Below are 14,418 nucleotides of genomic sequence, written 5' to 3'. Positions count from 1 at the left end.
ACACCCAAAAAAAAAAAAAAAAAATCATGGAGTTTGATGGGGTACGACTTGAACTTGGAGATTCCTCAAGGTCCTTTTCAAACTTTTGGATGTATTTAGAATAATATTTGATATTCTGGGAATTCTCTGGCGGTCCAGGGGTTAGGACTCGGCGCTTTCATTGCTGAGGGCAGAGGTTCAATCTCCAGCCGGAGAACTAAGATCCCGCAAGTGATGTGGTATGGCCAAAAAAAAAAAAAAAAAAAAAAGTATTCAATATTCGAACAGACCTAGTAAATACATTATTAATGAATTTTATTTACCTAGCTGTTTACTTATAATTATACTTCCAGGCAGAAATTTAATCTCAGCTTTCATTTATACGAATGTCATTGCCGAGTTGTCCTCTCTTATGGGCTCTGGGTAGCTTTTTGGCCTGTGTATAGGCAACTCTAGTCGTGGAATGGGGATCTCAGACAGTGGGTGGAGTTATATCTGCTCAGGTGTATATTAGTTTAATGTGATTAACTCTGCTCCATTACCTTGCATTGCAGGCTCACATGTTTTCTTCTGCTCTTCCACTTAGATGGCCTCCTGTGGGCTATGTATTTATTACCTCTAACCTTATATTTAGTTAGACTTCTAGCTTCCACTCTTCTCATTTCTACTTGCTGTGCTTTGTCTTCAAGTTACCTGCCATTGTGGCTGTCATAGAGTTTGGATTTGGTCTCATATTTTATTTGCTCGCCCTCATTAGCATTTCTTCTATGGTTTCTCAGAGTTCTTAGGCATGTTCTGCCATTGTTATTCTTCTTAAAATGTTAGACCTTGGATTAAGGAAAATAAATGCTGAAAATTAATAAAATTTTGTAAGCCAAAAAAAAAAAAAAAAAGACCCCAAACACATAAAATTCTTAAAAGAAGTTTCTACTTACCTATCTCCATTAACATAAGAATTTATAAATTAACAAGGGAGGTTTTGATATCATTGCTGGAGGCATTTATTGATGCTCCCAGCTTTACCCTGGGGAATTATGTGTGGGTGTACACACACACACACACACACACACACACACACATCCTTGCATATACATTGTGGCCAATAAATCAGAAGATTTGAGAAATATTTTTTTCTAACTCACGATTAATTTTTGGTTGGTACTTGCTCTGATTTAAGGTGTAGCATTTACAAAGTGAATATAGGAAAGTGATTTCCTTCTAAGACTTTCCTAATTATGTGTTTTTCTCCATAGGAAATTCCTTTCACTGGAGCCACAAACCTCCTCCGTCATCGGATGACAGCCGTTGGTCTGAGCCTGAGGCTGTAGATGTGGAACTTACGGCATATGTATTGTTGGCCTGGCTTAGCAAAGCCGACTTGACTCAAAATGAGATAAACAAGGCCACTGGCATAGTGGCTTGGTTGGTCAAGCAGCAAAATGCATATGGAGGGTTCTCTTCCACTCAGGTAAATAGCCTGCTCTCCTGCCACTTATCAGGTAGGATTAGATCCCATGTGGAGAGAGAGGAAAAACTATCGCCCTTGGCCTCTAGGTCCAGAGACTAATCATTCTATAGAAAGGGAGAAAATCATGTGAAAAATATATAGAAGGGTTCATAAAACTAGGTCATTTGAGCACATAAATAGTACTATATGCATTTAAGTCTCTTTCTTTGTAGAGTATGAAACATCATGAGATCTATGCTTTACCTGAAAAGAGGACATGAATAATTATGGCTAGATTTACATAGTCACGAATTAGAAAGCCAATTATGGGGTCTGTAAGCATAAAAGCAAGATTTTACGGGTATACCTCCTATTTCAGGTATTGGAAATCTGGTAAGATATAATCTTTAAAAAGTTTACAATCTAGAAAGAAAGCTAGGAAAAGTTGTATATATTACATAGCAGGATCTGGTTATAGAACAAAGATAAAAAGGTACAAAATATTGAATTTCAAGTGGGAGAGAGACCTCATATCAGCTTGAGGGATAAGAAAAGTCTTCACAGGGGAATGGCATTTGAGGGAGACCTAAAGGGACATGTAAAAATTTTAGGCAACTATTGAAAGGAAGGGGGAATAGTCTGAGTAGAGACACCCATTTGCAAAACCGTAGAAAGGCTGTTGGGAAAACTGGTTTAGCTGAAGCATAAAGGGACTTAGTTGAAAAGGTAGTGTAGCTTCATATTATGAAGGGCCTTGCATGTCAGACTCAGTTTCTGCCTAATTCTGAGGAGCCATTAATTTTTTTAAACTTTGTTTCAGAAAGATTAATTTGTCCCTTGGATATGGGATGATTTAGAGGAGAGAGACACTGGATTTGAAGAGATCAGGAGACTATTACATTTGTCTAGGTTAGGGGTAAAGAGAAATTGAATTGGTGGAGTGGTGGTAGGGAAAAAAGGAGGTGGAATTGTATGATAAATTCAAATAATGTCATAAAAATCATCTTTGATGATCACAAAGAAAATAGCCATTAATTCATTTGTTCTGTAAATAGTATTAAATCCCTACTCTTTCCACGTCACTGATGATACAGAGGTAAACAAGAAAACACATTTTTTGTTCTCATAAGGATTATAGTATGACTTGTTGAAATTAGGGCCAGTTTCACTGAGGATGTAACATGTAAAGTAGACCTGGAAGAATGAACAGATTTTAATAGATGGAGTGTCTGGTGTAGATGTTAAGAGATGATGTTAAGACCTTGCATATGGTAATGACTTAATTGGAATTTTTAAAAGTTATATGGTACTATGTTTCCTTATTTCAGGGAAATTCTTGGCCAAAGATCAGGAAGGATTTCCTTCTTCTTGCTGAGCCCTAAATAATTATATAATTTTAGAAAGCAGAGGATGGAACGTTTAGAATTCTCAGTGACAGATATATGGCAGAGTTGCTTTTCAGTAAAATCCTTGGCTATTACAAGAAGTCACATATCACCCACTTTGGTTTTTAGGTGATGGTGAGGTCCCATTCCTTGAATTGTCTCCACATGTCCAAGGAATAAAGCCCTCCTGGGCTCCAGGTCACAGAGCATAGACAAAAAGTTGTTTGTAGAGGGCCAAGCTGCACAGATACGACTTGTTCACAGCTTCCCCTGGGTTGATACCTGTCTTCCTATCTTTATATGACAGTGTGATGTCTAAATATGACTGTTCTTTTTTGTTTGGGATAGGGAGAAGTGGGGTTCCTTTATTCTGCAGTAGATATTTGACAAAGTTTCGAGCATACAGAAATTCTCACAACACAGAGTGAGATATGACAGTTTTGCAGAATATCTCATTCTTTTTTTTCTTTCCTCCAGTTGTACTTTATATAAATCATGTTTTCAGAAAGAAAAGGCTCACACTTTTTACGTGATGCCATGCTCTCTTAGAAACAGTTTATCTGTCTTATTCCCAGATGAAGAAAAGATTGTCACATGTCATAATGGCTAAGAAGCTTTGTCCTTCAGGGAGGGGTTTTCCAAGGATCCCCTGATACCCTGTGCCACAGAAGATCATTATGCAATTAAATAACTTTGAAGAGCATGCAATTTTTAGGGTTATCAAGTTACTGCTGTTTCTTCCCCAAATAAGGAAATTGCAAAATATATATTGAACAGTGATCCACTCACTTCTTTTTTTTTTAGTTTTTTTTTAACCAATTAAAAAAAAATTGGAGTATAGTTGCTTTACAATGTTGCATTAGTTTCTGCTGTACAGCAAAGTGAGTCAGTTATACGTATAGATATGTATACTCTTTTTTGGATTTCCTTTGATCCACTTACTTCTAACAATAGCCGGTTCTGAAGCTAGGTTTCATTGCTGAATATAAATATATGAAATTAGCCTAACGACCCATGAATGTTCAAGAATGACTTGATGGTGATTTTCTATGCAGGTAAGATATTATGATTTCTGTGTCAGCTTCCCCAGCATTGGTGAATGTGGTTCTTAGATACTTAGAGGAGGTATCATCCAAGCTAGTGAACAACAATCAGGTGTGTAGGTTACAGGGTTGTTGGAGGTTAGTTCCAATGGCCCACAAAACAGTAAGCATGTGCCTGTTGCCTGATTGTTTTCCTCAGGATACTGTAGTTGCTCTCCAAGCTCTTGCCAAGTATGCCACTATTGTCTATGCGCCGTCTGAGGAAGTCAACCTGGTTGTAAAATCCGCTCAGAATTTCCAGCACACTTTCAACGTTCAAGCTGCCAACCGGTTGGTGTTCCAGCAGGAGGCTCTGCCTGATATCCCCGGGGTGTACACCTTGGAGGCCTCAGGCCGGGGCTGTGTCTTTGTTCAGGTAAGCAGGGCTCCAGGAGGACTAGTGTGCGTTGGGAAGGAGAGTCTGAGGGCATCTCTGCCTCTCGTAGAACCTTCTCTCATCTACCTTACTTGCAAGGAAAGCCGTTCGAACCGTACCCTCTTTTTATTTTTTATTTCTTTTTTATTGGAGTAAATTTGCTTTACAATGTTGTGTTACTTTCTGCTGTACAGCAAAGTGAATCAGCCACATGTATACATCTATCCCCTCTTCCTTGGATTTCCACCCCATTTAGGTCATCACAGAGCACTGAGTAGTGTTTTCTGTGCTGTACAGTCAGTTCTCATTAGTTATCTATCAAACAGAACAAGCTTTAAAATCCTTCCCAACTCTGATCTGGTTATGTGTTTCCTCCAACTAGGTGGTGCTGAGATATAATATTCTCCCTCCTAAAAGTGTGGAGGCCTTTAGTCTTAGTGTGGAAATAGGGAAAGCTCGGTGTGAGCAACATACTTCACCTCGATCCTTGGCTCTGAACATCCATACCAGGTGAGGACAGCGGAGGTGTGGTGGGGGGCACCTAGACCATGGAAGCTGAGCTGGAGAGAGAGAGAGAGAGAGAGAGAGAGAGAGAGAGAGAGAGAGTGAGAGTGTGTGTGTGTGTGTGTGTGTGTGTGTGTGTGTGTGTGTGTGTGGCAGATGCACAGTGTGCCGAGAGGGAAGATAATGGACTCACATAGGTTTGCTTCTTTCTGCCCTCAGTTATGTGGGGAGTCGCAGCTCTTCCAATATGGTTATTGTGGAAGTAAAGATGCTTTCCGGGTTCAGTCCAGTGGAAGGCACCCATCAGTTAGTAAGTTGCTTCTGTTTTCTATCTCTGAGGGGGGGCTTATTATTATAGCTTTTAATTATTATTAAAACCTGGTGAAATGGGCGTCATGGTTTATACATACAACTCATGATTTTATTATCTAAATGGGCTACAAAGGTGCACCGGATATATGATATGGAACCTGTTATAGTCTTGGTTCCTTTTTCTTACCTTTTCCACAGTATATGTTGTTTCTGCAACCATGGCAGAGCTTTGGAAGATTACTCTAGGGGACAGGGAAGGCTCTGGCTCTCAGTCTCCTTTTTTTTCTCCTTTCTTATTCAGCTTCTCCAGCACCCACTTGTGAAGAAGGTTGAATCTGGAGCTGACACACTCAACATCTACTTGGAAAAGGTAGGGATTAGGAACTGAACCAAAGAACTTGATCGCTTATGTGTCTTTTCAACTTCCCTTCTAATGTACATGTACTAGTGTCACATACATGAGGACGAGGAACCTGGGAGAGGGAGTTCACAACCACAAGATGAACTCTACTGGTGTACCATAAAATACCCCTTTGCATCTCCAGGACAGCACTATCTAACAGATACAAAATGGGAGCCATCTGTGTTATTTAAAAATTTCTAGTAGCCACATTAAAAAGATTAAAGAGAAACAGATAAAATTAATTTAATTATATATTTTATTCAATTTTATATACCCAAAATGTTTTTTTATGTCACCATGTAATTAATATACAAAAGTGTGAATGAGGTATCTACATCTTTTCTTCTTTCTTACTACATTTTTGAAATCCAGTACGTGTTTTACACTGACAGCACATCTCACTTCTGACTGGCCACATTTCAAGGGCTTAATACCCACATGCAACATGACAGCTCTGGAGAATAACAGAGTGGTTAACAGCTGAGGCTCTGATGCCAGAGTGCTTGGGTTAAAATCCTGCTTCTAACATTGGCTGCAATTGTTGAATGATTGTTTCCTCATCTGTAGAATGAGGGTGGGTAGTGGTAAAAATAGTTACCTATCTCACAGAGTGGTTGAAAGAATTAAGTGATTTAAGACATGAAAAAATATTTGGAATTGTACCTGGTATGGAGTAAACCCTCAATAAACATTAGCAATTATTATTATTATTTTATAATGTAATGTTAATGTTAATTAATTTTCATTAGACATTGTATGTAACTTTTCATTTCAACCAAATAAGGAGTTCTCAAGGACTAGTAGTATTCTAAAAACTGTTACGATGCTTATTTCATCATACGCTATTGAGCACAAGAAAGGTAGCATTATTATATAACTGACAGACAAGACTATCTCCAATGAAAATTTACTGTTGTTAGTAATGTTTTCTGCTCCCACACCAACTAATTCATCTAACTGTGGTTTTCTTATCTGCCAGGGGGTGGTTCTTTAGGGTAAGTCCTGTATAGTTTCTTTTGAGACAACTCTGGTTAGTGTTATCAGGAAAAACCCTGATATCATGATATTGTAGTTGTTTAAACATTTTGCAAAGTTTATGATGCTTTCCTATACACCTTCTTTGAGTCTCACACGGCACCCCTCCTTCTATGTAAGGAGGCTGAGGCTGAATTGATAGAGTGAGTGTGCTTGTCAAGTCATCCTGTTTGTCAGGGTCCAAGCTGGGAGTAGCATCTGGGGATTCTAATTTCCATGACACCATTCCTGAGACTGCAATGGCAGGCCGGTCAGTGTGTCCAGCCAGCTTTGTCAGCTTCTAATCTGAGCCATCAAGTCTAATGGTCTAAAAGCCAATCGTCATGATTATATCTGTGACTATTTCCTTTTTCTATGTATCTTCTCCCCTTTTCTCTTGATCAGCATCACCAGAGGACAATCTGATTCACATTTAACAAGTTATTCTTGGTTTTATTCCTCTTCTCTGTTGTTTTTTGTTATTTGCTTGCTTGGTTTGGGGGGGGTCTGTTTCATTAATTTCTTCATTATTTCTTTTCTTTATTTTGGGCTGAAGGGAAGGGGAAAGGACATTTTTTGTTATTCTTTGTCTAACTTCTTAAGTTGAATGCCGATTTGTTTATTTTTAGTCTTTCTTATTTTCTGATGAATATGAACTATAAATTTCCCTCTAAGTATACTCTGTCTTTGTCCCACAATTTTTGACAAGCGTTGTTTTTATTACCATTTAGTTCTATATCTTAATTTTTGGGGAAATTCATGGGATATTTAAAGCCATCTTTTTGTTACTAATTTCTAATTTTATTGCATTATGGTCTGAGATCATGATAGTGAGCCTCTGAAATGCATAGAAGTTTCTTTTGTGATCTAATATATGGTCTTTTTTGGAAATGTTCATTGTGTGCTCCAAAAGAATGTCCATTCCCTTTCTCTTGGGTATGGATTTGATCTAGATCTAAAAGTCCAAGACGATTATTTCTGTTGTTCATGTCTTTGTTATCTCTGCTTATTTTTCTGCTCAATCTATCAGTTTTGGAAAAGGGCTTGTTAAAATTTCTAATTACAGTTATTGATTTGTCCTTTACCCATTTATCTATGCAATTCTGTCAGTTGTTTCTTGATATATTTTTCAACTATATAATTAGGTATGTATATGTTATGAACATATCTTTTTCAGTTTTCCTTTTATTAGTATACACTGCTTCTTTTGCACTAATTATATATGTGTGTGTGTGTGTGTGTATATATATATATATATATGTATATATATATATATATATATTTAGATTTCTACATACACAGGCACTTTTTTTTTTTTTTTGCCTTAGATTCTATCGGGTCAGATATTAAGGCTGCTATCCCAGCTTTCTTTTGGTTTATATTAGTCATTTACTTTAAATCTTTATGGTAACTAAATGACCAGCGAGAACAGTGGTTCCAAAGATTTTATTCCAGGACCCCTCTCTACTCTTAAATGACCTCAAAGAGCTTGTGGTGATGTGGGTTACATCTATTGACATTTAACTTATTAGAAATTAAAACTGAAAAAAATATTAAAATATTTATTGTCATTTAAAAACAACAAAAATAAACTCACTACATTTTAATATAACATTTTGTGAAAAATGTATTTCCCAAAACAAACAAAATGAGAATAGCAGATTGTTTTATGTTTTTGCTTTAATATTTAGCTTAATCAAAGAGAGTAAAATTCTCCCATCTGCTTCTGCATTCAATCTGTTGCAGTATCACACATCAGGTAGCCCCCTTACACTAGTACAGTGAAAGAGAATGAGAGTGAAAAAGGCAAATAATGTCTTAGTATTATTCCAAAAAGAATTCTGATCTCACAGGCTGCCAGATAGAGTCTTAAGGATCCCTGAGAGTTCCTGGACCATGCTTTTAGAAGCACTATACCTAAAGAAATCTCTTTGGAAATATCTTCCAATTAGGTGTTTCTAACTTCCTATCTAAATTTACAACATAGGGACTTCCCTGGCAGTCCAGTGGTTAGGACTACACTGCTCCACTGCAGGGGTCACAGGTTTGATCCCTGGTTGGGAAACTAAGATCCTGCAAGCCACGCTGTGCAGCAAAAATAAAATCAAAGTAAATAAATACATAAATTTACAGCATAAATCTTATTTTCTTTTTATATTAGATTAATTTATGCAATTGTTTTGAACTCTCCATTTATTCACTTATTCAACAAATGTTTATTGAGCCACCAATATATGCCAGATACTCTTCGACGTGATAGAGATGCAGCACTAAAAACAGTAGACATGACCCCTGCCCTCATGGATTTGATATTCTAATGGAGAGACAAGCAATATGCAAATTTTAAGAGTACATATATATGTGCACACACACACACACATATTCAGGAATAATTTTAGTAGTAATCAGTACTACGCAGGAGTGTGGTGGGGGTGGGCCAGGATGTGTTTGTTTTAAAGTAACAATCAGGGGACTTCCCTGGTGGCCCAGTGGTTAAGACTCCACCTTCCAATGCAGGGGGTGCGGGTGCCATCCCTGGTCGGGGGAGCTAAGATCCAACATGCGGCGGCCAAAAAACCAAAACAGAAATAAACCCAGAAACAATGTTGTAACAAATTCAATAAAGACTTTAAAACTGGTCCACGTCAAAAACAATCTTAAAAACATAAATAGATAAAGTAAGGTGGTCAGGAAAGGCCTCTCTGAGGAGACGTCATTTGATCAGAGACCTGAATGAAGAGAGAAAGGCGATCGGGAGCATACAGGTGTTGGAGTGAAGTGGAAGCCTCCGTTCCTTTGGCCACTTCACTTAATTCAGTGGAGGAGCCACGGGTTAGAGTAGACCAAGAACAGACCCATTTTGCAGAAGGACCAGGAAGCGGTAAGATGCTAAGAAGAAAAAGCCAGGAAACCAGCAGGAGGCAATATTAGGAGTGGCATAGAGCAGAGGTAGAAGGGCTTCAGAAAATCTGTGTGAAGACAGCAAGAGTCTTTTAACCTCCACCTGACAGAGATGTTATTTTCACTTTTGTTTTAATGTGATGTTTGTCTGTCTTCCCCACAGCTTAGTAAGGAGACTCAGACCTATACCTTCACCATCAGCCAAAGCCTGTTGGTCACCAACCTCAAACCAGCAACCATCAAAGTCTATGACTACTACCTACCAGGTGATGGCCAAGATTTATCTGCATCTTGCAACATACTTCTACTTCATTCTTCATGATATCTTTCTTAATTTTACAGCTACTCCTTTCCAAGCCAAGTGCACATAATTACATTATCTGATCTCCTAAAGCATTTTAATTCAATTATGTGCCACTTAAAAAAGTCTTCTGCACTAGACATATTTTATACAACGTGGTCCATAGACTGAAAGAACGATGTTCTCTAAAGACTAACTATTCTTAATATTTTTGCTACAGTGACTAACTTACTACAAGTGTGCAAATATTAGTCATTGGAAACTTGCTGTAATTCTGAATGTGCTCATAACCTGTAGAAATCTTTTGAAGAGGGTTAAAGCAGTAACTTTTAGGTAGTATTTTCTCTCTGAATGTATTAGGCCTGCAATATAATAATATATGTCATTTAATTTTACAGATGAACAGGCAACAATTCAATATTCTAATCCCTGTGAATGAGGTAAGCCCAGAAGAAAGAAGGCTGGGCTTTTGGGGTAGGGTGGCACTATTCAGAAGTTAAGGAGACATTCTTCTGAGTTAAGGGTATTATCTTTTGGAAGCGTATTTTTGATAAAGTGGACTTTGCATTTTTGTCCTGAACTCTTTTATTAAAAAAAACTGAGGTATAGTTGTTGTACAATATGTCCTAAACTCTTGAAGAGAGAATAATCATCTCCATAGTTCACATCAGAAAAAGTTAATAGTGGCATTTGTGTGAGGGGTTCTATGTGATTTTTAAAAACAGTATTTTCTTTTTTTGGCTGAAAATTTTCCTAATTATTACCTTATATATGTTTTTATATAAAAATACTAAGACAAAAGTAAAGATTACCTGATTCTACTTCCCTGAGATAACACTCTAATAATCCCATCGTGTGTTTTGTGAGATTTTTTTTTTTTTCTAGTCAGGAAAAATCTCCTCTATAATTGTGAAGACTTTCTGTGTATCATGATGTCTTCTGTCTTTGTTTTTTTCCCTCCAGGGTAGAAGATGGAAAGAGACTAAATGAATTCTCCACTTCATTACTGGATAGCATTCTTCCGTCTCTTAAAGCAGAACCCGTTCAATCAAACAATTTGGTTTCTCTTGTTAAAAAACAAAATGCAGGACTTCCCTGGCAGTCCAGTGGGTAAGACTCTGTGCTACCACTGCAGGGTGTGTGTGTTCAATCCCTGGTCAGGGAACTAAGATCCCACATGCTACGTGGTATGGCCAAAAAATTTTTTAAAAAAAAGCAACCAAATAAAATTGAAGATTGAATGTACTCTATTAGGTGATTTATGAATTGAGCAGCATTTCATCTGGCAACCAGAAGGGTGCTCCAAGGGGTTGTACAAAATTGAAGGTTTTTATATAAAGAAGGGTAGGGCAAAGTAGCTATTAGCAAAAGAAAAGAAAGTTTTTTTTAGGCCACGACATCTTTTTGGGGGGACTGAAGGGGAGGGAATGGCAAGGGTTTGACGGCATAGATTGCCTCTTCTTCCTCTGGGGGATGGAGAAGGCCCACGTGGCAGATGACCTTGTTGGTGCCGACTGGAAAACTCCAGACTAGTTGATTAAGATTACATTCCTGGGGGGCTTCCCTGGTGGCGCAGTGGTTGAGAGTCCGCCTGCTGATGCAGGGGACACGGGTTCGTGCCCCGGTCTGGGAAGATCCCACATGCCGCGGAGCGGCTGGGCCCGTGAGCCATGGCCACTGAGCCTGCGCATCCGGAGCCTGTGCTCTGCAATGGGAGAGGCCACAACAGTGAGAGGCCCGCGTACCGCAAAAAAAAAAAAAAAAAGATTACATTCCTGGGGAAGGTGGAAATGGCAGTTAGGTCAGGTATTAAATCTAGGTTTGGTATCAGGGGCTTTAGCACAAGTGACACCGTTTTGGGCCTGTGGTTTTTCTCTTTAACCCTCCGATTGACTAGTGAGTGGGTGACAGATGGGTAGGCCTGAACCTCAGCTACTTTCTACGACTTCGCAGATGCACAGGTGCCGGAATAAAGGGCTGGGGAGGATGGGCTAGGAATCATCACACAAAGGAGGAATTATATGGGAAAGCTCCTTGGGGTAGGGTCATTGGTTTAACCATTCTGTTGAGGCATTTAGGAGACTCTCCAGAGAGGAGATGGTGGTAGAGGGTGCTCCAGGGAAGATAAAAATGTCTTCCTGGAGGCTAAGTCTAAGGGAAGATGTAATTTAGGTCTTTGGGAAAAGACTAAAAAGATATTTTTCTTTTCTTTGAAAAGAAAATCTGTGTGCTCAACTCTGTGCATATTTCTCTGGTTACCAAAGGTTCTGTTTAAACATATCGTTATTCTTTAACAAAAACTCACGATTTGGCTTCTTCCTTAAACCTTTCGACCCAGACTTCGCAAAGAATAGAGTCAAGTATTCAGAGAGAGGTCCAAAGAGAATCCTAATTAAGGGACTGTGTTCAGCCAGTCTGTCACTGAGGGGCAAGCAGTGATTGATAACAAGAAAAGTGGCTGGCCACAATTCCCTATCATCTCTGCTTTCCTCCGGCCTGATTCCCCCCAGGCTTTTCCCACTTGGGATACCTATCATGGTGTAAACTCTTCCTTGGGGCAATGTTTTTGTTTTGGAAACAAGTTTGGAGCCAATGGGAGGGGGGTTGGGGAGCGAATAGTGATATTTAAACAGAGACGATTCTCTAGGTAATTACACCCTTTTACCTTGGATGTCCACACACTGATCAGAAACTCTGACCAAAAGAATCAGGGAAAAGTAAGTCCATGATGTAGATATTTCCCTAAACCCAAGGCCACGCTTGCATAAACTATTTGTTCCTTACCTCCTCCACCCTAGACTTTGCCCTGCTCCTCTTAGGAGTTCCCAAAGTGAGAGAAGATGGGGAACATACCCAAAGGAGGTCATCCCTAAGCCTGCCTTACCCTTCAGTATGATGGGAAGAGAACAGAGAACTCTAGAGAAAAGAGAGCAGTCATGAATGCTCCTCCCACACAGTGAAAGCCCCACCCCCCTGTTCTTTTGGGCCAGTAGCTCCTGCCAAAACTTCCCATTGTTTTGCAACGGAAGGAGGTGGTGGTCCTCAAGATTTAAGAAGTTATATCTGGCCCCAAAAACATATCAGATGATTACAAAAACTATTCTTGTGTCTCTGGGGTTGAAGGAATATCTTATGATTTAATATTATCAACTACACTGAAGAAAGGAATGTTCATGAGAAAATTTACATTCTTCAACTTACTGAAATATAAACGTTTGTGCATATTTGAGAAGCAAGGTGATTTTAAGGTTTAAGTAGTGTTTAGCATTAAAGCACCTAAAGCCTGTGCTCCGCAACAAGAGAAGCCACCGCAATGAGAAGCCTGCGCACCACAACGAAGGGTAGCCCCCGCTCGCCACAACTAGAGAAAGCCCGCGCACAGCAACAAAGACCCAATGCAGACAAAAATAAATAAATAAAATAAATAAATTTATTAAAAAAAAGAGTAAGGTTTCTATCTTCAAGGAGCTCACAGACTATTGGAGTGAGAAAAAACAAATCAACAGTCATGATATAGTGAGACAAAAAAATAATAATCGAAAAAAGTACATAAAGCTATGGGAGTACATAGGAGAGGCACCTTCCCAGACTGAGGCGACGGGGTGATCAGGAAAGGCTTCTCCATGTTGGTCCCTGAGCTGGATGAGCGGCAACCAGAAAACAAGGGAGCAAGTTTGGGCAGAGCCAGCTACGTGCAAAAGGCAAGCGGTGGAAGAAGGCTGGTATTTCCCCAGAGTAGTTCAATGTACTCCTGGATGGGGTGTGTGTGTGTGTGTGTGTGTGTGTGTGTGTGTGTGTGTGTCTGTGCGTAAGTAGAGAGAAGTTAGGTCACGAATCGCTCTTTAGAAAGATTATTCTAGGGACTTCCCTGGTGGTCCCGTGGTTAAGACTCTGCACTCCCAATGCGGGGGGCCCAGGCTCGATCCCTGGTCATGGAACTAGATTCCGCATGCTGCAATTAAACGATCCCGTGTGCCACAACTAAGACCCTGCGCAGCCAGATAAATAAATAAATAAATATATTAAAAAAAAAAAAAAGAAGAAAGATCATTCTAACAACAGAGTGAATAATGGAGTAGAGAAGAGTAAAGCTGAAATCCTCGAAAAGTGCAGGAGGCACTGCAACAGTCTAAGTAAGAGCTGGTGGACCGGCAGTGGGGGCAAGGAGGAGGGTGCATGTTCAGAATTACTCACTGAGGAGATAGCCTCAGGAAGACACAGTGATATCAAAGACAAAATGCACCAGACAATTAAGCAGATGGCTTTATTCAGGCTGTTGCAATAGAGAACATGTTCATTAATGAAGAGCATCTCATGGAAAGGAAAAGGGATCTGAGGTATTACAGAGGTCGGAAAACTTAAGGAGTCATGACTGGATCTTACTGGAGTCATGAGCAAGGGCGGACATGAGTCTTTTCATGGAATGTACAAGAGCAGTGCGATCCTTTACAGTTAGCTGTTTTCCCTGACACAAAAGGTATGGGGGTTTGGAAAACAAGAGCATGGTGGGATTTCCTAACCAGCCTATTTTCCAGGAGCACAGGGCTCAGATAAAGCTCACACCTGTCAATGACTGATTGGATGTAAAACAAGAGAGTCAGGGAAGAGTCTGGGAAACTGTCAGGATTCTAGACTGTGGGCTGTAGACTGTAAGAGAGGAAAATCTTTTCCTCTACCTACTTAGATTCAGTGACTGGGGCCTGAGAATTAAGTT

At 39.4% G+C, this 14,418-nt stretch overlaps 1 protein-coding gene across 1 annotated transcript in view; it reads left to right on the top strand.

Annotated features, from left to right (window-relative positions):
* The window catches only part of A2ML1 (alpha-2-macroglobulin like 1), a 45,758-nt gene extending 31,969 nt beyond the window's left edge, over positions 1-13,789 (top strand). Inside the window, 9 exon segments of the mRNA XM_007469361.1 lie at positions 1,412-1,428; positions 1,430-1,447; positions 4,054-4,269; positions 4,652-4,779; positions 4,993-5,083; positions 5,387-5,455; positions 9,567-9,669; positions 10,103-10,144; positions 13,747-13,789. Of these exon segments, the coding sequence (XP_007469423.1) occupies positions 1,412-1,428; positions 1,430-1,447; positions 4,054-4,269; positions 4,652-4,779; positions 4,993-5,083; positions 5,387-5,455; positions 9,567-9,669; positions 10,103-10,143 (683 nt within the window). The 3' untranslated portion in view covers position 10,144; positions 13,747-13,789.
* The last annotated feature ends 629 nt before the right edge of the window (positions 13,790-14,418 follow it).

Source organism: Lipotes vexillifer, unplaced genomic scaffold (genome assembly GCF_000442215.2).
Source record: "Lipotes vexillifer unplaced genomic scaffold, Lipotes_vexillifer_v1.1 scaffold395, whole genome shotgun sequence".
Classification (NCBI taxonomy): domain Eukaryota; kingdom Metazoa; phylum Chordata; class Mammalia; order Artiodactyla; family Lipotidae; genus Lipotes; species Lipotes vexillifer.
The sequence above is the reverse complement of the archived record's forward strand: the minus strand, read 5'-3'. Positions and strand labels throughout refer to the sequence as shown.